At 37.6% G+C, this 22,963-nt stretch overlaps 3 protein-coding genes across 4 annotated transcripts in view; all 3 read right to left on the minus strand.

Annotated features, from left to right (window-relative positions):
• Positions 1-8,410, minus strand: part of LOC119424683 (calcium/calmodulin-dependent protein kinase kinase 2) — a 19,684-nt gene extending 11,274 nt beyond the window's left edge. The window contains exons 1-4 of the mRNA XM_037692172.1: positions 8,298-8,410; positions 4,215-4,507; positions 3,024-3,365; positions 785-832 (exon numbers count right to left, since the gene is read on the minus strand). Coding sequence (XP_037548100.1) covers positions 785-832; positions 3,024-3,365; positions 4,215-4,442 — 618 coding nt within the window. The 5' untranslated portion in view covers positions 4,443-4,507; positions 8,298-8,410. The remainder of the gene's footprint in view (positions 1-784; positions 833-3,023; positions 3,366-4,214; positions 4,508-8,297) is intronic.
• Positions 8,411-9,825: 1,415 nt separating this feature from the next.
• On the minus strand, positions 9,826-13,725 carry snrpd3l (small nuclear ribonucleoprotein D3 polypeptide, like). Of its 2 annotated transcripts, none has more exons than XM_037691734.1 (4): positions 13,617-13,725; positions 12,675-12,815; positions 10,630-10,822; positions 9,826-10,369 (listed from the first exon to the last, which is right to left on the minus strand). In XM_037691734.1, the coding sequence occupies exons 2-4, from the start codon at positions 12,798-12,800 to the stop codon at positions 10,305-10,307; spliced, it is 384 nt and encodes a 127-aa protein (XP_037547662.1). In that variant the 5' UTR covers positions 12,801-12,815; positions 13,617-13,725; the 3' UTR covers positions 9,826-10,304. The 2 variants fall into 2 exon arrangements, with proteins under 2 accessions (XP_037547662.1, XP_037547663.1); XM_037691735.1 differs by having other exon boundaries at positions 13,608-13,725.
• A 4,436-nt stretch (positions 13,726-18,161) lies between these two features.
• On the minus strand, positions 18,162-21,726 carry adora2ab (adenosine A2a receptor b). Its single transcript, XM_037692723.1, has 4 exons — positions 21,527-21,726; positions 21,261-21,392; positions 19,936-20,039; positions 18,162-19,102 (listed from the first exon to the last, which is right to left on the minus strand). The coding sequence occupies exons 1-4, from the start codon at positions 21,724-21,726 to the stop codon at positions 18,162-18,164; spliced, it is 1,377 nt and encodes a 458-aa protein (XP_037548651.1).
• Between the last annotated feature and the right edge of the window lie 1,237 nt (positions 21,727-22,963).

Genomic DNA, 22,963 nt, shown 5'->3' on the forward strand with positions numbered 1-22,963 from the left:
ACCCTAAACTTAACAATTACCAGTACATACCTAACCCTAAACTTAACCATTACCAGTACACACTTAATTCTAAACTTAACTCGGGGGGAGTGGTGGCGCAGAGGTTAGAGAAGGTGGGTCTGTGATCGGAAGATCACCGGTTCAAGCCCCGGTACCGACAACATCAAAAATGTGGGTAGGGGCAGGTGAAGCACCCACACCTGCCCCTACCCTCATTCGCCCCACTCTTGGCCCATGAGCAAGGCCCTTAACCCCCATCTGCTCCCTAAACAGGTCTCTTTTGAAAATGAGTTCTCGGGGCTCAATGAGACTACCTGGATAAATAAAGGGTACATGAAAATAAAGAAAAAATAACTCGTCCTCCATTCACAACTTAGTCCTAAACCTAACCCCTAACCCACCGATGGCACTTTTTCTTATGGGGTCTGGGCTTTGGGCCCCGTAAGGAGCAATCTGTCCTCACAATGTAGTGTGTGTTGGAAAAATGAGCCTTACAAGGTAACAAAGACACACACACACACACATCTCTCCACAAAGTCTACCACAACCCTTAGAGAGCACTATTTATACCAGCCTCTCATCCATTTTCCAACTCTCCCATGGCCCTGGTGCTTTACCCAGAGTTTGGGGAAATGAGGACAGCCGGGAGAGAGGATACCAGAGGCTGTTACTGAATGTCCTTGATGATGTGCGTTTACTTGACAGACATGCAGTAGGCAGAGAGGCGAAGGAAATAGGAGTCAGTGAAAGGAGAGCAATCACAGTGAGTTGTCTCAGATGGTACCTTTCCAATCTCATCCTTCAGTTTGTACTGGTTGAGCTGAACGCAGTCCTTGAGGGGAAAGAGAGGAAAAAAGGATAGAAAAGAGGAGAAATGTGTTACTCTTCAAAAGGGATCACATCAGTGGTTATGTACTTTAGATACAGTGCATTTTGGGTATTTAAAGTCTGTTGTTTCTCACAATAAAAAAAGAGGAAGAAATTAATTTTTGCTCAGTTATACTTTGTTTACATTAGCTCCATTTTAAACTGGGTTCATAAAAGTGTCTGATATCTGCTAAATAAAAGCAAAAAATATTTTCTCAGTAGTATGTGCACTTCAGTTTTAACAGTTTAGTAGCATTTTTTACACTTAAAAATGAAACAAAGAAGGTGAATTCAAACATTTTTAGTTTCCAATAAATGTATTTGTTAGTGTGGATCAAAACACCCACAAACACCAAAGCTTAATCCCCAGAAATATTTAAACTTCCTAAATGAAAAAATCAAAGTGGATGTGATACGGGTGGTTAAACGGGATTACTCTTTGGTCATAATAAGTAAACTCATCTTACAAATATGCTCTGAATTGTGAAAGAGCTGTCATCCCACAGATGTATGATGAGAGCAGGTTGAGAGTAGGAAAGGCTCCGGGTCCACTGACGCTGTTTTACAGCAAAACGCAGTGGAGATTTAAAACAGACAACACAGCTACGTGGATACCCCAGAACCTAATCTGGTTGGGAAATAGGCATTTTTTTAATCATTCCCAACAACCAAGGATTGATGATGTATTCTAAGGCCGTGGTTCCCAACACTGGTCCTTGAGGAACACCATCCTGCATGCTCCAACACACCTAATTCAGTGGTTAAATTACTTCCTTCAGTTCTGCAGAAGCATGTTAATCCCACTTTCATTCCAGTCAGGTGTGTTTGAGCAGAGGAACAACTAAAACACGCAGAATGGTGTTCCTCAGGGACCAGGGTTGGGAACCACTGATTTAAGGTATCTTTAAAGTTTTTCTTTGAGGCATAGCAATCAGAGCAATCCCTGTTTTCCGAATGACTGGAAGCAGAATGTGATAAAAAAAAGAATCCAAAGTTAATAATTTGGGATTATTTTGATATTTAAATAAATAGTGGCTCCAAAGTTTTACAACAAATGTACTGAATCTGTGAAATTCGAAGCTACAGGCAGCTTTAACGCACTGAGAACAGACACATGGTCACTTTCTGAACCGATGCCCTAATTGTTGTCGCACACAATATTTTTGAAAGTTAGAACCTGCTGGGAAAATGTCTTGTCCCTGTTGAACACCAAGTTTTTTTTAATCATATCTTCTCATTTTCATTATATTAAAATATATAACAAAACTATTGCTAATTTAAACAAGATTAACTGTAAATGGATACGTTGGACTTCACATGATCAGGGTGCTTTACATGTCCAAGTCTGGATTTGAATTCTACATGTATTTACAAGTCAAAACTCTTAAAACAGAAAATTAAATAAGCTTAATTAAAGTGGAAAATATGGTCTCTTAAAAAAATAAAAATACAGCTACTGCCTACGAACTCCAATCACCCTTGATTGATGTTTTTGACAAATTGCTCAACCCTATAATTGAAAAAAATATATATTTCTAGACTATTCATTACATAACACTAAACCTACAGTAATGTTAATCCCTGTAAAAGAAATAAAACTAAATAATCACCTACAAAATACAACACTGTGAAACAAAACCTGATCCCGGCATCAAAGAACTGCAGATTCAGATGCTTAGAGAAATACTACCTACATCTACATCTAACACAGCTACGACAAACATCCAGTAAGACTTATAAAACCTTACCTGTGCATCCACAAAACTTGGTCTTTACCAGTGTGCTGCTGCTTTTAAAACAAATGCACACAAGGTTGTGCTTATCTGAGCTCAGGTTTGATAAGATTACACACTAACAGCTGTAAACGAGAAGCACTTCAGAGCCTGAAGTTTGTCCATCCTCGTAAAGTTTTATGCAGTACGCCTCAAAAGAACAGAGCGGGTCAGATGGTTCAGAGATCCAAAATTGTATAATAAGGATTACTACTGCACAGCTTGTGGCCTCTAAATAGATTTTTTTTTTCATTTTATCTAATCAGTGTAAAACTAGTTATCAAAACTCTAAGAAGTGTAAAGATTACATTTAAGTAAATAGAGCACAGAGGTAATTTTAAACCTTGAGAGTGACATCACTTTAAGCTAAATGCTTTGTTATACCTGCAGATCGGTAATGGAGACACTGTGCGACTCCACGGTGGGCCGACGAGGCAGACGTGGAGAAGAGTGGGGCGATGTGATGGGAGAGTAAGGTAATGACGGGTAAATATAGCGCCCGTTATGTCCAGGGGAGCTGCTGGGTGATGGTGCAGTCTGTGAGCGCTCCTGCAGAGAGAGTTTCCGGTCGGACAGGCTCAATCTGCCCCTCTGCTCCTGGCTTTCAGGCAGCAGAGCCTCTGGCCGACCAACTGTGTGGGACAGCAGGTCACAGGATGGAGGCCGGAAAGACACCGCAGTGGAGGAGGCTGGCTCGGGCATCTCAGAGCTATCCATTTCTTCCACCTAATGTGACACATTATTTTATAAATTTAAATGTCTGTATTTGCATGGGTTATTCAAATTTTCTCATCATATTCTGTATGTGATCTATAACTACTGTATTCTTCACCCTATAAGTCGCTGTTTTTTGCATAATTTGCACGCCCTGCGACTTATCACCGAAGTGACGTATTTATGGATTTTTTTCCATATTTATAAACCAATTTTTGGCTGAGATATGACCATTTTCATTCATGCTGACTGAAAGTATTTAACACTACCATTTTCAGCCATTAGATGGCACTCGAGTAGTATAGCATGCCGTTGTATCATGTAGTAGGTAAAAGTGGCTATTAATGACACAATCGGCTTGCCATAGCCTGCCACCTTTGTCCAGCTCGCTTGGAGCAACCATCAAATCAGCTTAATTTCGCTGCGCCGCCCCAGCGAAATGCAGCTAATTTGACCATTGAAGTGCATTTATTAAGTAAAAGTTCAACTGAGACACACCTTTACTATAATGTCGAGCAAACAAATAATTGTTTTTAGGTGGTTATCTTGTTAAATTACGAAGAAATGCACAGCGAGTCCTCATATGCAAAAGCCTATTTCCACATATCGGCTTTTGAAATACAGCTGATATGACCGTCAAAGTCCATTTATTAAGCAAAAGTTAGACTGAGACACATCTTTACCAGCGGTGACGCATAATAGATGTGACGTATACGGCAAAGCGACGCATTTATGGATGTTTCCACTTTATTAGACATATTTGGACTGGTGCGACTTATAGGGCGGTGCGACGTGTACGGCGGAAAATACGGTACACTGATTTTCACTCATTCTGTGCACAGTATGAATCTGAGTGTGTACCTCCTCCCCCGTCTGTCCAGGTGCTCTGCTGGGTTCATACTCTGTGACCACGATGAGAGACTCCATGGGATCTGGGGACGGCGTCTCAGCGTGAGCGTTTAAAGGTGGAGTCGGACAGCTGCACAGCAAATCTGGCAGAGGTTGTGAGGGTTGCACTAAGGGTACATGGCTGCTGCAAGATGTTGGGGGCTCAGCAGAGGGCCAGGGGGTTACATGACAGGGAAACATAGCTCCTCTCCACAAACACTGACAACCACCACTCCATCAGACAGAAACTTCAACTGGAATTATATCTAAAATACAAACACAAAATAAAAAATGTAAAAAAACAGAGAGCAAACACACAATGCCCTTTTAAAACTCTTATTTTGTGATTCACAAATACAAGTGTTAGCTAAACCATAGGGATGCATGATATTATCGGGATGGTATCGGTCGATATTAGCGATAAAGTTAAATATCGGACTTCAGCCATTCCATCAAAATAACTCACAGATATTAAAGGTGCTATTTATATATATATATAGTGTTACATCATTTTCAGACCCCTTTTTAGCATCTGCATTTAGTAGCAAGCCAAATTGACAAAGACCATGCAGAATAATGTAGTATTTAAATTCCACAGCAGAGAACACTATGTAAGTAGGTCTAGGGAAAAAAATATTGGTATTGTATCGGCCAAACAAGTTTTAACATATCAGCATTTTGGATATTGGCCAAAAATCCAATATCGTGCACCCCTACTAAAACACACAATGCTTGAGAAATGTGTTGTTAAAATCGGACTGTGTCCAGTTATAGAAAACCACAGCAAATCAAAGAAATCAATATTCTTTTACCGATTGTTTCAGAGCAGTTACGTGCTCGAGCTGCACACCTACATTTAGCTGTGTGGGAGGCTGCTGCGCCGTCATATATTAAATAAAATTTCTTTATTCGCTTCCAGATGCGTCAGTGTGTACTGCCGATTTCTACACCAAGAACATAAAAGAAAACAGAAAGCATTTTTAAACAAAATACTGTAAATGCACTTTCCATTTTTTTCTGTCTCATCTGATATCGTGAGATCTTAAAAGTTGAATTAAAATCCAGTGGTTCACAAGATATTTTTGCTAACAAGCAGGCGCAGAATTGACTGAAAATACAGAAATATTAATCACCTACTCTGAAACACAAGTTGACGTAGCTCTTCCCAAACAAATCACCCTCGACTTTTCCCCAGCACATTTTGTTAGGTGTTAATTAATTCATGCAAACACGTCTAGTTTTGCAAATTTTAGCTCTGAAAAACAGATAGAGCGTAATAAAAACGTCTGTAAGAGCAAAGTTTCAGTCTGCTGTTGAAGTCAGTTACGCAACACACATAATTATTATCTGCACAGCGTTGAACCAAAGCACCTCCATGCATAATTTCAACAGCACATTTTCCATTGCTTAGTCCACCCATTAGCTTATATTCGTGATAATTGGGAAAAAAAGGGAATAAAACAAAACAATGAGGAAAAGAAAAAATATGCATTTTGCATCAGTTTTAGGAGGATTGTGGAGATGTACATACGCAAAACAAACTTAACAGATACATAAAAAAAAATAAAAATAAGACAGTGGGTGCTGCAGCCAAGTGATGAATAAGCATCATATGTGGGAGGAGATACCCACTTCAAGTGGCCTTCATGCCTTTATATAGTGCTGCAAACTAACCAGGAGAATGGCTTTTTCATGGGAAGCTGCTTCTATCTTTTGTTTCTGATCGCGTCCTCAACTTCATTCTTTTTAAAAGGACTTTTAAAACGAATTTGGAGACGTTACATCACACTAAGAAAATCTGATTTTCTACTCCACCCGGTATTTACCGTTGCTCGTTTTTGGCAGAAATGACATTTTCTGGCCTTCAGTTTTTCTGAACAGCATTCTAAAACACAGAGCGCTCTTGTGAAATGGCGCTTTTAGCGCTGAGCTGAAAATAAAGCTCCCGGAATCCAGTTTTAAAAGCAATCTCTGCCTCTCGAAATTATCACAACATTCCCCGATCAGAACATTAAGCCTCAGCGTGGTTGAGAAAAATGAAGAGTCGTGACACTAAAATTCACAGATGCGGCAGGCTTTTTATATCTAAGGAGCCGAGGCTACTTATCATGCTTGACCTACTTTGATAAAATGAAATAAACACATGAAGTCATATTTCCATTTACACCACAGGCGGTTTGTGGACTTTTGTAACTGATGATGGCATCAAAAACCCACTTTGGAGCCTGGCAGGTTTGACAGGTATCAATCAATTAGACAGCAGTGTGATGCATGCTGTTAAGGCAAACAGTGACTTGTGCTAATATTTCACTGTCAACTACCAATATTTGCAAAGAAAATACAAGATAACACAAAACTACAGCTAGATTAGCACAGATAGGATCAACACAAATCAGCAATGCATCCAAAACTAGTAAAATATGAAAACGCAGATGCTCAATAACTGGCATCAATTCCCAATATAGATAAAATGAACTTCAGATGTCTGTGAACAGAAACATAACATCAGGACAAAATTATAAATAATGGAACTACTGGATAAAAGCCTTTAACTTTCCCAATCCAAGATGATCACAGCAGCATCACAAAGAACAAAACAGATGCTGCATAACTCCAGATGCCTACACCTCTTTTTATCATAATCGCATGACCTAACCTTTACAATATGAGCATGAGGGGAGGTGAGGGGAGGGGTTGTTAGAACTGCTGGGGGTCCAAGCTATGCATGTTGAGACAAACATGGTCATACGGACATGCCAGCATAACACAGAGCCATCTGGAGCAGAGGAAGATCCCCGGCTTCATTAAAAGATCAACAGGGCAACACTGTCACAGTGTCAGCAGTCTGCAAGAGATAAGCTTCTGTAAACAGAATGAAGGATGTGCTAGATTAAGTTAACTGCAGTATTATTGCATGGCTGATTATACTAAAGGATCTAAAAATGATAATACTGACCAGCAACCCCTCATTTATCTACGAATCAACTGAAAACACTGATATCAAAGGTTCAATTAGAGCAGAGCCCTTAACCATAATGGCCCCTCACCTTAAACCAACTATGGCAATATATTGAATTGTTTATTGTACATAACACAGACTAACAAATAATACAAATATTGTGTTTTACCAGCCAGGCACAAATAAATTGCATACTAAATAATTTATTGCAAAAAAAAATATGTATGCGCGTCCTTCCTAAGACACAAAAATTGCAATTTCCTGTCTTTTCAGAATACCCGACCTTTAAAAACTCATACGCATATTCATCTTAATAGTTACATTGGGTGTTTTGATAGTCATAACATTTTTTTATAGTACGTAATATAGTTGTGGCTTTTTACACCACATTTAAGTTAATTTAAACACATCAAATTGAACAGGATGAAACAATTATGTCCTAAATATACATTTTCACAAAGAAATCGACAAAGTTTTCAACAGAAAACAATAACTTTTAAACAAAATAAATGCAGGACTGGTTTCTAGTCTTGAATATTGACCTATAATATATCATTAGAAAATGAAATTGTGACAATAGTGTGTTTGGGTAAGAATTATTGTTATGCAACTTTAGATTGTCAGTGTAACTTGTGTTGTGTTACATAACACCAAAGAATGATAAATACTTAAATTTGAGCCTTTATGTGAATCATTAATGATAAGTAATAACATTTAACTCCATCACACATCATCAAGGCACAGATCTGATCAGCAAATCGTTCACATTAATAAGAAACATTTAATAAACCACTGCCACGGGAATTTACTTTTAGCTTTTTCGGTACAAACAACAGCCAACTTCCTGTTTTAAGCGACTTGTTAACATCGACTTTATTGGTTAAAATGCGACATAAAACGAATGTTATCGTCGCTGCAGCTCCCAGCGAGCTAACTCAGCTCTAAGCTTCAAAGTGGAGCAGCTCAGCTAACGTTAGCAGCTGCAACATCTGTCATGATACAGCTGTTGTTGCGGAAATAGGCGTGATGCTAGTACGACTCTCTCCGTATCGCTTCAGAACCGCTGAAGACGTGTTCTGATACACCTGAAGTCTTACCTTGTTAAGTTACTGTGGTTTACAAATCAGAATTCACAGGTTCCTCCTCCGGCTAGCTGTTAGACGAACGGGGAATGAGTAGCAGACTCTGAGAACCGTTGTTGTGATGATGGTGTTGTGCTGAAAAATGGCACTCCGTCACGGGAAGCTCAGTCGTACTCACAAAAAAAAAAAAAAAAAACGAATAAGGGTCAAACGTGAGGGGAAATGACTTGAGTTCGCCTGTATCTGTTGAAAACTTGTAAAAAAAAATATTCTATTTTGGTAAATAAACCTGGAAACAAGCACGTCGAAACGCGTTTCCCGTGATCAGGATGCGTTTGACGGCGGGGTGCTTTTTTCAGCACAACACCAACCGAGCTAACCGCCCAGGTCGCGCGCTTCACATAAAATAAACGCTAAAAGCATGAATTCACGGGTGAAGTGCGCTTAAAAAAATATTCACGCGTGTTTCACCCTGGCGTGCACCACCCATTGCGCTTCTCTTCGTTTACCAAACGACTTTAAAACACTAAACATGTCCTGGTTCTTGATTTTTGATTCAAACATTTAATGGCCAAGCCCGCCCCCTGTTGGCGAACTTGAGAATCGCGCTCCCTGAAATAAACAGTTGTCAATTATATTAAATACCCACTCCCAATTTATTGAAATTAAACTGAAAAAAAAAAAGCAACATCTTACTTTCTTCAGTCCATCTAGCTTGAATATACCAAATAGGTTATTGGTTACATAACTTAAACCAGTACCAATGCGGTAGTTGTTCAGTGCCGCAGTAATCCTGAAGTTGCAGGTTCGAGCCCTGCTTGCGCCAGAAGGAATTTCCGGTGCAAAACAATTGCCACATATTTCATGCCATTTTGTTTGCTGTTGCAACCCCCTGCCAAAAGGAAGCAGCTAAAATAAACTTACATGAAGTAAACCAGTAAAAAAAAAAAAAACAGCTGTCTTAATACATAGCTTTTTTAGATTTGACATAATTTTCCATATCTATTATTCGACTGTATACATTGTTTCATTAAGAAGTGATTGGCAAATGATACAGATGCTTCAGATCTTGTGTCACTTTTCCTGAAGCAATCAGTTTTATAGATTTTAACACTTTAGTGCTTCACACGCTTTTTAAGATGCATCATTATTCCTAAAATAAAAAATAAAAAAAAGAGTTGTGAAGAGATAGAAGTTTGGAAAGTAAACTAAATGTAGTAAACTGCCTTCAAAGATCTGGGATATATTTGATATTCCACCAAACATATTGTTTTCTGGGGATATGCAATTCATGTGTTAATAATCAAACTGTATTTTACTAAAAGGGTCTCAAAATTGCAATTATTGCATTTGTAGTTGTTTGCACAGCACACAGATGTTTCACAGAAACATCCACGCTGAGGCGCACTCATTATACACATTTACAAAAACAGATGTTTTGCTTTAACAAAGAACTTTGTTGTCCAACTATATTAAACAAAAAGTGTAATGCAGATGTAATCATTATTTTCGAACAAATGAACAAAACATACACTTACCAGTCTTTTTTTAAACTTTATTTGCGGACACTGGATTGAAAGTCAGTGCTGTGAGGTTGTTGTGGCTCCAGTTGTCTCATGACTAAAGCTTTGAAGCTTTTTCTGCACAATTGCAAAAAAAGCCTCAGTGCTTCATGAGGCTTCACATACCCATAACTAAACAGATCAGATGAAAATGGTACATGGTTTCAAAAGTCAACTCTTCAGTTGTCCTATATAAAAACCATAAAGCTAAAGCAACAGTATCATAAACAACTTTTAGACCTGGCCTTCAGGGACATAATGACAAAGTATAATAGTTTTACAAGACTAAAAGTGAGTCAAGGAGAGGATAAGAAACATTAAACTGAAATATGTTTATTTCAATACAAAATACAATCAAAGTGATAAAAACCGCAGAGCACAAGATTGCAAAAGAATACCAAACAATTCTGAATCAAAAGATGACGAAATTAAACAAAGACTGAAGAGGAAAGTTAGAAAGTTATCGCCTCTTTTGGAAAATGTTGCCTCTTCCAATTCCACCACGGCCTCGCCCTCTTGCAGCCACTGTAGAAAGAAAACATTTGACAAAAGTCAAACTCCAATGCAGGTCTCTCATTCCCCAAATCAACCCATCCCAACCCCGACTAAAGCATTAAAAATGAAGTATCCCCAGCATCTTGACCTTATACTCCTGGTTCCTTGTGGGATTAGAGAGGATAAAGTGCTTAAATGTACTTAATATTAGCTGTGTGTTAATGAGTTGTAGAAAATGATAAAACTGTTGCACTGTGTGGGGAGACAGTTGTACAAATGCTTCCACTTACCTTGTGCTTTAAGAATAGCTGCCTTGCCTCTTCCTGCTCCAGAGCCCTGGTTTTTGTTCTTCATACTCTTTAGCATAGGAGCATTCTTTAACATGTCAGGTAGAATCAGAAAGCGGATTTTGCTGCCACGAATGTAGACCTGTTCCAACTGTGCAACTCGGCCATCACGGTAAGTCACTGTGATATTGGACATCTGTGGGAACAAAAAATATATATAAATAAATATAACTTGCATGCCTGAACAAATCAAAGATCGAAAGAGTATCTCTTTAGCTTCAGCTAATACAAAACAAAAACGTATGCTATAAAAAGGGTGAAAGTCTCATCCAATATTGAACATGGGAAGCGAAACGTGTCTACATTTTTCTCCTCAACACAGGTATTGGTGTTTCAGAATCCATGTTTATTACAACCGGCATAAGCGTCTCTAGTGCCAAATTAGTGGAAACAACTTGTGCAAAAGGGAGAAAACTCAACTAAACGCTGTAAGGCTAGTTTTAAAAACATTAAAAAAGACTTGCATTCATTTAATGGGGAATTAATAAAATTTTCCATTATTTGGCCAATGTGATCAATTACTGTACCCAGAAGAGGAGAAATCAACCAAAAACAGAATTTAGTTTATTTGTTTATCTAACTAGTTACAGATTATAGACAGGTATTCTGTAAAACTTTATGTAAAGTTTGGAATTTTTTAATTGAACAATTAAAAGCCATATCTGGATGGGAAGTTGTAAAGAATAGTTGGACTTCGAGAGTTGTACATCAAATTAAAATTAAGTTCCAAATATATCAAACTTTCTGCAAATAATTTAATCCCATATTTGAACAGAATACCCCATATGATGAATCAAAGTACTGCCTTATCATCAAAGGCTTGAAAAAAAAAAAAAATCAATATAGACTAAAAATAAATACCGGTACACACACACACACACACACACACATAAATAAATAATAAAATTTAGGGGGCCACTAAACCTATTCTTGAACAAGTTGCCAGTAACTACACACTAGGGGTGCACCGATTGCAGTTTTCTGGCCGATCACAGATTTCTAAAGTCTGACCTGCTGATTCCGATTTTGGCCGATACCAATTTTGTTTTATAAGCAACACTGTCAGGTGTTATAAGGTCACAATGCACCTTCAATTCTCCAATATTATTTTAGTGAAAAACATACCCTTGAACAATATCCTAGAACAATACAAACTTGTTTTAAATGGCCATGAGGTAGTGCTCTGAAATATAAAGTTCACTGTAATCACCACATTGATTGTTGCTATGTGCTGCTGATTATCCATGCTGCTGATTTATTTCATGCTGCTGTATTCATTCGTACTCGTCTAATCACACAGACTCATGTTCGTGCTGCTATTGTTCGGCGTATTGTTTGCACTATTAAGTGGTTAGCGTATTCTTAGCTCATATCTTAGATCTTTATTATAGTTTTCTTTTACTATTTATATTTTTGCTATTGTTGGATGTAACTGGGACCCTGTGTACACAAACTCGTTCCACCTCATGTACCACATACGAGGCGAATGACAAAGACATCTTGACCTTGTTAAAAGCTGCAAAAAGTGTAAAATTTGTTGCATGAATGAAAATCACCGCTAGGTCCTCCAGAAGATAAAATAAAATGTTAGTGAACAGAAATCTGGCTGAAAACGAGCTTCATGGTCCATGTTTAACCAGGAGAAAATTGAAGGAGCAAAGACGGTCATGTGATAAACTCACTCACAGGACAGTAGGTGAGGCTCCCTAGCTGTGTTTTGATATGCAGACATGGTTTATAGTGCACTTTTCACTTCGTAAACATGTCACAACAGCCACAACAAAGTTGAACAAAAATATTGGAAACTCTTTTTGAGTCGTCCTTTATATTTTACCTCCATGTACTTTTGTAATTTTTTTAAGTGGTCTTGACCAATATTTATTCAAGTTCTCCAGACTTATCCAAGGAGTCGGCTGACTCGTTTGTCTTAACTGCAGTTGCAGCGTATTAACTTTATTTATGGAAACAAGTCGTCTCATCAAACAAACCTGGCAGTTCATGTTATCCTCCGCTTCAATCAGCTTGCCCCTGTACACTTCTCCAGTGTTGGTCTCACAGGTCACAATGTGGCCTTCTGCCTCATGCAAGACCTTGATTGGTACACCGATGGACATCTTTCAAAGGTCTCCCTGGAACACAACACAATATTATAACACTCCTGCTCACAGCATTTCCTGCTACATAAGGCTGACGTATTCTGGAAACCAAATCCCATTACTAGTTAGATGCGTGGCCACAGACTGTCAGCAAGCCCAAGATGGGCTATGTAACACATTGAAAGCATCTAACCAGTTCTGATAATGATATTTATACACTCTGTGGCTGGTCATTGAGTGTCACCTAACTAGATAAATTTGTCTCCCAAATGTAGTGGTTACATAGAAATAGACCTCTTTCAGCAGGCTGCTACACCACTTTGCAGTAACACTGATCAGGTCTCTACTCTGTTGGTTGGGTGGTCATAATATTTTGGCTGATCAACTTGCGATTTCTGTTACCAGAGTTAAAGCGGGTTAAGTTATATTCGTTTTAATATTTTACAGAGTTTACTTCTTAAACAGTGCTACAAGTAAATAAAAGTTCGCAGCTGCGTACTGATTAGACGAAATGTAGCTGTTAGCTACCTTAGCTAGCAAGGCTACAATCCTACATTATTTAGCTCCTAAAACTAAACTCGAAGACAGTTTACAGGCAATTTTAACGTTTAATAGAATAACTTATATTTTAAAATTATTTAACCGGTTCAAATCGTACATTTTAAAGCTTCAGTTCAGTAAACCCAACTCAGATCGAAAAATACGCCTAGCTAACCAAGCTACAAATGAATGAAAAGAACGTCAAAATGCAAAACAAACGTAAACCAGTGCTAAAATAAAAACAAGTAAAAACTATAATTCCGCTATGTAGTTAATATTTCTTACTTTATTTACCTCCAACTGCGCTTAAGAATGGTTTGCTTTGTTGTTTCTTCTGGAGATTTATTCTGCAACGTGCGCCTGACGCTTTAGCAACCGCTTGATCGCTGGCTTTTTTCCGCCTCCGATTAAAGGTCAACAGAAGTACTTCCTGTGCCATTTTGCCGCGGTGTATTGTGGGATACGTGTTTTAATAAACTCCCCAAAGTAAAAAGAGATCAAACTAAATTAACATGAGATCATAGTCAACTAATAAAAAGATAAAATTGTAAAGGAGGTATTTTAACATCCAGGTAAAGTAGCATAACAGTTATAAATTATTTTCCACAAATTCAATTTTTGTTGATAAAAAAAAAATAGAATGTCAGCTTACCTGAAGCTGAGTCTTGAAATGCTGGTATTTGTTCAGATATATGTATATTTTGAAGTGTATCAGTTAGACTTGCCAAAGTAACTGATGGCTTGCATCATGCATCATTTATTTAATTATTTATTTATTTGTTAACTTTTATTTAACCAGGCAAATTCCACTGAGATCACATCTCTTTAGAGACCTGGGCCTGAAGGCAGCCTAACATCATCAAAATAGTTCCTCTTTATAAGAATGGTGAGAAATGTGTGTTCACTAATTACAAACCAATATCCTTGCTGCCACAATTTAAAAAAATATTAGAGTAATTATTTGTAACCAGACTCGATCGCTTTATACATAATATTTTAAGTAATAGTCAATATGGGTTTAGAGCAAATAATTCAACATCAATGGCTCTCATGGAACTAATAGAAGCAATAACAAATGCTGCTGATCAAAAACAGTATTGTGTTAGCGTTTTTTCTTGATTTAAAAAAATACCTTCGACACTATTGACCACACCATTGTCCTGGAAAAACTGAATAAATATGACATTAGAGGATTAGCACTACAGTGGATATCCAGTTATTTGAATAATAGGAGACAGTTTGTACAGGTAAATTATATAAGATCTGAATGTTGTGTTAATGGATGTGTAGTTCTTCAGGGCTCTGTGTTGGGACCAAAGTTGTTTAATTTGTATGTGAATGATCTGGTTGATGTGTCAGGACTTTTGAAGCGTGTTTTATTTGCAAATGATACCACATTTTTTTGTTTGGGTGAAGATATTGAACGGATGTTAGAGATGATACAGGCAGAATTCTTAAAAATACAATTTGGGTTCCAACTTAATAACTTATCATTAAATTTGGAAAAAAAACAAACTACATGATATTTAGTAATAGAAAGAAAATTATTGAAGTCCCTTTTAAAATTGACAATATTGAAATTCATAGAGTTAATCAAATAAAATTTTGGGGTGTCGTTATTGATGAGAAGCTGACATGGAAATCTCATGTAAATTACTTAACAATAAAAATAACTAAATCAATTGCATTACTGTATAAAGTAAAAGAGTTTTGAATGACAAAGCTTTGTATATATTGTATAATATAATGATTGTTCCATATTTAATCTACTGTATTGAAGTTTGGGAAAAAGCATGCAAAACAATTGCAAACCCTATTTTTATTGTACAAAAAAGTGCTGTAAGAATTATTAGTAGGAAGGGCTATGGTCACCCAACAAATATATTTCATCAATTAAAATTATTAAAATGTTATGATTTGGTTGAATATAGTATTTTATAAGTCATGTATAAAGCTCATAAAAAAATTCCCCCAAATATTCAATTAAAATTTGTTTAAAAAAAGAGAGTCATTATAACCTTAAGGGAATGTGAATGTTTGTAAAACCTCCATTTAGAACTAGTCTGAAGGAGCTGCGTTGTAATTCAGGGAATAGAATTATAGAATTGCCTTGATATCACCATAAAAATTTCTAAAACAATTTATATGTTTAAAAAGATGAATAAGTTGAAATTGTTAGGAAAGTACAATGTGAAAAATGCCTGACGTTTTTTTGTTTTCGCTTTGGGGATTGTTCAAGCCGGAGTTGTTTATAGTTATTTTATATATTTTTTTATTAATAAGGGACAGATATTATAAGAATTTTTTTCTTTTTTTCTGCACCCTTTTCATTGAATTTTTTGTTTGTTTGTTTTGATGAATTTGTTTTGTTTCTTTTTTCTTTAAATGAATGAATAAATTTTAAAAAATGATAGCTTGCATCAATGACAATGAAAAGTTATTCATGCACGCTGGGTTTTCTATTAATATTCTCCAATATGAAAATGGACATCAAAATTGCTAAACAAACATCAGTGAAATATTTGCAAGTACTGTATACTGTATTTGCATGTTTTGTTTCTAAAATGATACACAGCAGTTATGCATCTCATTCTCATCATGGCTTCAAGTTGACATTTACAACTTTATGGCCTTCTAGACAAAGCCTCAGTGGTTAAAAAAAAAAATACAATTCTTGGAAAAATGACTCATAGATGACTGAGATGAGTCACCCACAACCACATAAATTTCATGATCTTTATCTTGTGCTTATCAAAACAACCTTACACACAAAACAAAGCATTAAAATGAAATGTTTATTCTGTTTTAAAAGCTCAGCACTTGACCACAAAGTTTACCAAACAACTGATACGCATGGGATAAGACTAAATATAAAGTACATATTATATACATACTCATGTATGTTTATTCTGGGAGACATGTCTGTGGGATTGCTATAAGACACATAAAAGTAGCCTAATGCAGGTCCTTCCCACAGAAGAAGGGCCTTTTAATGGGGAAAGAGAACGCATAATGGGATAATAAAAGACATCATCAAATGAACCTTCATTTGATTTTCATTGCATTTGGCTCATTGACTAGCGTCAGTGGCCAGGCTACTCTGTAAACAACTCTTGGTGAGTAGTTTGTGGCCATGCACTTTACATGTGTGTGCATCCATGCATGTGCATGTGCTTTTTTGTGTACAAGTCTATCTCTAAAAGCATTACATACATATTGTATTTGCAAAGTTCAAACAAGCCCTTTGCTTTGGCCAACGAGTAGCCAGTTCATGTACATCAGTGCCTTTAACTCTTGTCACGCAGATGTTGAAACGACAAAGAGCAGGTGTTGCATGGCAGCTGTCTAATCACCAATCAAACCAGTAACATTGTGGGCTCTGCAGATATCCAACCATTTCAAAAATTACATCGCTTTACTTAAACAAAACATTGTCAGAATATATTACTCTCTACATCAGGTTCTAACATAATGCACCAATTACATCTTAAATATAACAACTTCTGTCTGTCATATACAGCATGTAAACACTTCATCTATGACACCATGTCTGTTTTACAGCAAAATACTTCATTGCCATTTAGAGGTTTTCAGCAGAAAGTAACCACAGCTCCATAAAGAAACTATGTAAGACCTGATGCAGGACTAAGTCAAATTTAAGTACAGTTTAAAAAACAAAAAAGTAAAAAAAAAAAAAAAAAGCAAGACGATATCCCAACACAATTTTCACATTTTGTTACACGTCACATTCCTTTTAACTTTGATTTTAACGTAGTTGTTTTTTCCCCCAACAATCTTCAGACAATTTTTAAACAAAATTAAACTCTTTTAGTGTTATGACCTAATAAAAACATGAAATGTTAACAAAACTTAAAGGGATTTGCAAACTTTCTAGTTATTTTACATTAAAGTGCACATTTTGTTTTGTACTATAAATAAAAAAAATGCTTGTATAAAAAAATTGGCATGCACCATCATAGATGGCATCCTTAACATCTACACGCTTTGAGCATTTTGTTTCTTGAGTTTATGCGTATGAGAGCAACATCACAAGAAAAATGTACACGACTTCACACAGAGACTAAAAGTCAAGCATTTTTTTGAAGCAATGCATATTGACCACACCATTTTGTGCCAGAGTTTTACAAAAAGATCATCTTATGCTGAGAAGAAGCGTACAAAGCTGCTGTGGTCAAGCCCTGTCAATGGCATTATGCACAATCTAATGTGGTATTGTAAAAATTGCAAGACGTGATAGCGCTCAGAGATGTAAGGATGACTCAGCTACCATACCAAACTGTAGCTCCATATTTAAAAAACAGACTAATATATAGTTTAAGCCAATTTTTAGTTGGATACGTTTGATTAGCAGAGGCAAAATTTTTAAAACAAATCTTGTGATCATGTATATGATATATATATGTTATAAGACCACATACTGGGGATGACTTTGGGCTATTATCACATCAAATTTTAGCTGAATATCTGTATAACTCACTGAGTCATAGGCATTGTTGTGTTTTATGTAGTTGCTCAGCTTTAGCGGCCATCTTGAAAGGGTCTAACTCCAAGTAAACCTGTGTCTTGGCTATAAATCCATTAATTACTTTCTGAGATTTTTATTAAGTTCTGTTCACTATATTTACTAATGCTAAAGAAAACTGGACACTCACACAAACATGGACTAAAACATGGACTAACCCTTTCACCTTCGGCAGTAGGCGATGAACTAAAAACAATCTCACTGATGGCGTTGATTGAGACTCCATACATGTCACGTTTGCACAGCGCCGGGTGTCATGACGTTAAAACCTGTTTTTGTGCACACAGTCATCTTTGTCACGAGACCTCTGTAATCTTTGCAGAACAGGTGCAGTCCATCTGATTTGGGGGGAGAGCTTGAATGTTTGCAAAAGCAGCGCAGCTTCCTCTGTCTTTGAGTTCTAAAACATCTGCTGCTTCCTGTAAACACATGACTGATTTTGATGCATCCTGTGCAGAAAATGTCAAGCTCCCACTCGTTACGTGGTGTCCGTTGGGTATGCAGCTGCTTGATGACACGTCTAAACTTGATATCCAACAGCTAGAAGGTTCATGTGAAGCACTGTGTCTTGTTTGATCAGGATAAGGGTCCAGGATGAAGCTGTTCACAGTCGTGCCACACGTTGAACCCTCTTTGCTGGTTTGGGAGATGCGTCTGATGCCATTGCTCCCAACACCCCTGCTATCAGCGTTCCCAGCCCCAAGTGCTTCTCTCCGTCTCAGGATGTGTTGGTAAAAGATCTTTCGAAACGTCTGCCTGAACTCCCGAATGCGGTAGGCATAGATGAAGGGATTCACAACGGAGTTAGCATGGGAGAGGATGATGGCGATGTTTATCACCCAGATGTGTGGGCGCTCACAGCCCTGACACAGGTGGTTGAAACAGTTGATGATGTGCAGAGGAAGCCAACAGAGAACGAACAAACCTACAATTATGGCCAGAGATTTAGCAGCGTGCACTTCCTTCTGCAGGACTGAACGGGACGAGCTGGAAGACGGCGCTTTCTGTCCGGGGGCAGGTGTGTGAGCGACTTTGACGCTCATCAGTCGGAGCTGCCGCCTCGCCGCCATGAAGATGTTGACGTAGATGATCAGCATGAGCAGCAGAGGAACCAGAATGCAGCCAAAGAAATTGAAATAGACCATATAGTCCAGGGTGACTACTTCCTCAAACAAACATTGGGTCATGCCTTCAGGACAGCTGGTGGTTCCTACAGCGGTGATGGTGGAGTTCCACCCTGTGCAACAAAGACAAAATGCATTTACTGTCAGTTTTTTATTCCTCATTAAATCAACCAAATTTATTTTACTATAAATGTGCATGAGGTAACTCACTCGGGGGTAAAAGCAGAGTTTAGTCTCATAAAACTCAATATTCCTCAGAAATTGTGACAAAAATAAAAATGTGGAAAATCTGATTTAATCCAGAAAGGAATTCAAATTAAATTCACAGTGATGTAGTTCTTACTTTCATGTGCCAACAAAAATAAGAAATGATACTCAGATTATACATCCAGTAAACAGGTGTCTAAATCAGGGCTCTATTTAACTCTTATATAGTTGTTTGTTTACTCACTTTTCAAAAGTGTGGACAGTCTGATTGTGAACCAAATACAATTCTAAACTATTTTCAAATATGGAAGCTGTCCTTACTGGAAAACACGTCAAACTGGCATCAGGAAAAATCCCGTTTTGTCAAATCTCAAGGATGGTTTTGTCATTTTTTCTCCTAGACTGCCCAGATGAGCATTTACACATGTGAGCCATAAATGTAACTCTCCATCCAATATTTGTATGCAAAGCTTCTGTGGAAATTAAATGAACTGAAAAACAACATTATGGGCCAACGTGGAACTCATAAACAATCTCAGATTGGGCTTTTTCTTCAGGAGATTTATTGCACGCACAGAAAACATACACAAACTGGACAATGAACAAGAAACACTTAACTAAACAGTCACATTTTTCTTGCAAGAAAAAAGGCCATGTCGGAATAGTTTTACTTTTAAATTTAGGGATGTTGCATTATTAAAACAGCATGATCGTTGCTTTAAAAAAAAACATGTCTCACCTGTGTTCCAGCCAAACATGGGTGTGAGTCCGATGCCAACTGAGAGGGTCCAGCACAGTGCTATGATGCACTTTGCCCTCTGACCTGTCACCACACTGTTGTACCTGAACGGTTTAACAGAACCCCAGTACATAATGCAGCACTCTTTGTTTAATTTTTGTGACAATACCTCTTAGAAATAAAGTCCAAATCTGCCAAATTACTGAGAATACAAAGGTTGTGCAGTAAATAACTAGTTTATGTAGTCATCTAAAATAATGTTAAGTTTGGCTTTGTAAAATAGACTTAGCGCAATCATGTCATTATACTACATGAATGCATACTACATAAACATGTCCAGTGGTTCATGAGATATTTTCCTAGTAGACAAACCGTATGACAGAAATAAATAAAGCCCCAGCATTCCTTAAATTGATGCACATCGTCTGCCTTTTATACCAATAAATGAGATTTGTAGACATTTTGGTCAAACCTTAAAAATAACGTTATGTTTGATCTCACATGATTTCATATAAGTTCTAAGCAAAGATCTCACACTTGGATTTTGTGTTGTGAATGCTGCTAAAACCATGTCTGTGTCTATGTGTGCATGAGCGTGTGTTTGTTTATTTTTTGGTATATGGGATCAATATGATTCAAGATGGCTGCCACAGTTAACAGCCACACACATGCTACATTCAGCATGATGTCTCAGTGGTTAGCACTGTTGCCTCACAACAAGAAGGTCCTGGGTTCAATCCCTGGTTGGACCTGGAGTCTTTCGGTGTGTAGTTTGCATGTTCTTCTCGTGCTTGCATGGGTTTTCTCCGGGTACTCCAGTTTCCTCCCACAGACCAAAAACATGCTTAGTCTGCCTTCAGGCCCAGACCTCCCTTGCAAAAGAGATCTGTGATCTCAATGGGAATTGCCTGGTTCAATAAATGTTGATAAATTCACAAGAGCTTAACTTAAAACCTTTGCATTAACTGTTGAAATTAACTCTGTCTGTCTGTTAGCAAAACCTCCTCTGAACTAGCAGGTGGATTTTATAGGAACTCATAAAAATAATTCATTGGATGACAAGTAATTAACTTCTGGAGATAATCGAATTTAAGATGGCCACCAGAGTTAATCAAATTTAGCAAACACAAAAATGGCTATAGCTCAGCCAATTTTACAGATATTAAGTTAAAATTTGACGTGGTGGTAATTGATCATCATTCAAATACCCTTTGCCAAAAAGATCACACATTTTTTCCTTCTTCATTAAGTCCTGGAAAGAATTGCACACAATCTAATTTTTTTTTTTTAATCAGTTGCCATTTATCCCCTTCACCCCCACTCACCTGAGAGGGTTTTTGATCGCGATGTAACGGTCCATGGCGATGGCCAGCAGGCTGAAGATGGAGCTCTGAGTGAGCACGAGGACGAAGCAGGCGATGAACAAGCAGCCGTAGAAATGAGCACAGAAGCCCATACTGATATAAATACAAAAACAGCAAATATCTCCTATCAAACATTAGAAATCTTCCGTAAAACATGCCTGATAATGTAATATTTCAGTGGCACGACATTAACCCCAGCCCCAAATTCAATAAGAAGGAAATGATACCTAATTGTGATTGCAAAAGGGATGGCCAGCAGCCCCACAGCAATATCAGCCACTGCCAGTGAGACCACAAAGAAGTTGGTGATGCTTTGCAGGTTGGAGTTGAGGCAGACGGCCCAGCACACCAGGATGTTTCCAGCTACAGCCAGGAGAGCGATCAGCAGCTCCAGGCCAATGTAAACCACCTGGTAGCTCTTCAGCATGGTTGTTTTTTCCTCCTTTTCTGCTTTCTTTGCTCATTCATCCCACACGCTCAGCTGCTCCACTTGTTTTTAGACAAAACATCAGCTTGCTAAACTGCATAGTACAACCTGAGCCCCCCCCAAAAAAGCAATGTGTCACTAAGGGAGAGCCAGAACAGGAAGTTCTCACAATTGTCACACGTGCAGATGCCTAATTTAACTTACTTGTGAATTGTACTGTCACAACTGCTATATTGATTTGTCGTTCTTCCTCTTTTTGAGTTTTGCGACGGTTTTGTTCGGTTCAGTGAACTTTGTCGCGGAGGGAAGTGGTACGCTGAGGATGGAGCATCTGGGAGGTTTGGCCTAATGCTCATGAAGTAAGAGCAGCGGTCTGTGGAGGGAAAAAGGAGGGGAAACTTGGTGTCAGTGGTTTTAGCTTGTACAAACAGATTGCAGTGGATGTACAGTACTCGTGCACACACACAAACACATGAGAAACACTATCTATCATTCTAAGACAAGGGGACAGGGCTGAAGCAGACAGACCAACAAAGGGCTTTTTATTTCGGGAGAAGTTTCCCAAAAACTCTTTCTACTAATCATTCCAGTTACTGACACACTTTCCTTTAAACACACTGATAATTGCACAAATAGCATGTGTTTTCTCAAGATAAATTCCTGTATGCAGCAGAGTAGAGCTTGTTTCACAAACCTGGTAAACTCTTAGCAATAAGAGGTCTAAATAAAAAAAAAAAAAAAAATTATTTCACTGAATTCTTTATCGTATGTATGAATTATTTCTATTGCTCTTTTAGAAATTCCTCTTTTAAACTCATAAAAATGAATAGATTTTTTTCAAAGATCTGATGAATAAATTAAATAATATTTACCATAATGATAAATACAGAGCCAGAGTGCAGAAATGGTTTGATTTCTTTTATTGTAAAAAGTGACTAAGAAAGAGAATTATTGTCAAATATTATTTAAAACTTAAATGAGTCCCAAACAATCAATCAACATTTATTTATAGAGCCCTTTCCAAGAGCCAAAAGATGTGTAAAGTGCTGCACATTACAAAAGTTAAAAACAAAAAAATCAAAACAAACAAACAAAAAAGCCAGAAAGTCACTAAAAGCCTGCTTCAATAAAAAGGTTTTAAGATTAAATTTAAAAAGACCCAGATCAGTGGTGGCGCACAAGTCCTGAGGTAGATGGTTCCAGAGTCTGAGAGTGGTGACTGAAAAGGCAAAAGATT

This window comes from Nematolebias whitei, chromosome 18 (genome assembly GCF_014905685.2).
Source record: "Nematolebias whitei isolate Nwh7 chromosome 18, NemWhi1, whole genome shotgun sequence".
NCBI lineage: Eukaryota > Metazoa > Chordata > Actinopteri > Cyprinodontiformes > Rivulidae > Nematolebias > Nematolebias whitei.

What these genes read in the sequence shown, in the direction of transcription:
- snrpd3l (XM_037691734.1), bottom strand. Translation starts at nt 12,800, where the DNA reads ATGTCCATCGGTGTACCAATCAAGGTCTTGCATGAGGCAGAAGGCCAC. An exon ending in AGGATAACATGAACTGCCAG is followed by an intron (nt 10,823 to 12,674) that starts GTTTGTTTGATG and finishes TTGTTCCCACAG; the next exon opens with ATGTCCAATATCACAGTGAC. An exon ending in AGCTATTCTTAAAGCACAAG is followed by an intron (nt 10,370 to 10,629) that starts GTAAGTGGAAGC and finishes TTCTTTCTACAG; the next exon opens with TGGCTGCAAGAGGGCGAGGC.
- adora2ab (XM_037692723.1), bottom strand. Translation starts at nt 21,726, where the DNA reads ATGCTGAAGAGCTACCAGGTGGTTTACATTGGCCTGGAGCTGCTGATC. An exon ending in GCGATCAAAAACCCTCTCAG is followed by an intron (nt 20,040 to 21,260) that starts GTGAGTGGGGGT and finishes TAAACCGTTCAG; the next exon opens with GTACAACAGTGTGGTGACAG. An exon ending in CATGTTTGGCTGGAACACAG is followed by an intron (nt 19,103 to 19,935) that starts GTGAGACATGTT and finishes TTTGTTGCACAG; the next exon opens with GGTGGAACTCCACCATCACC.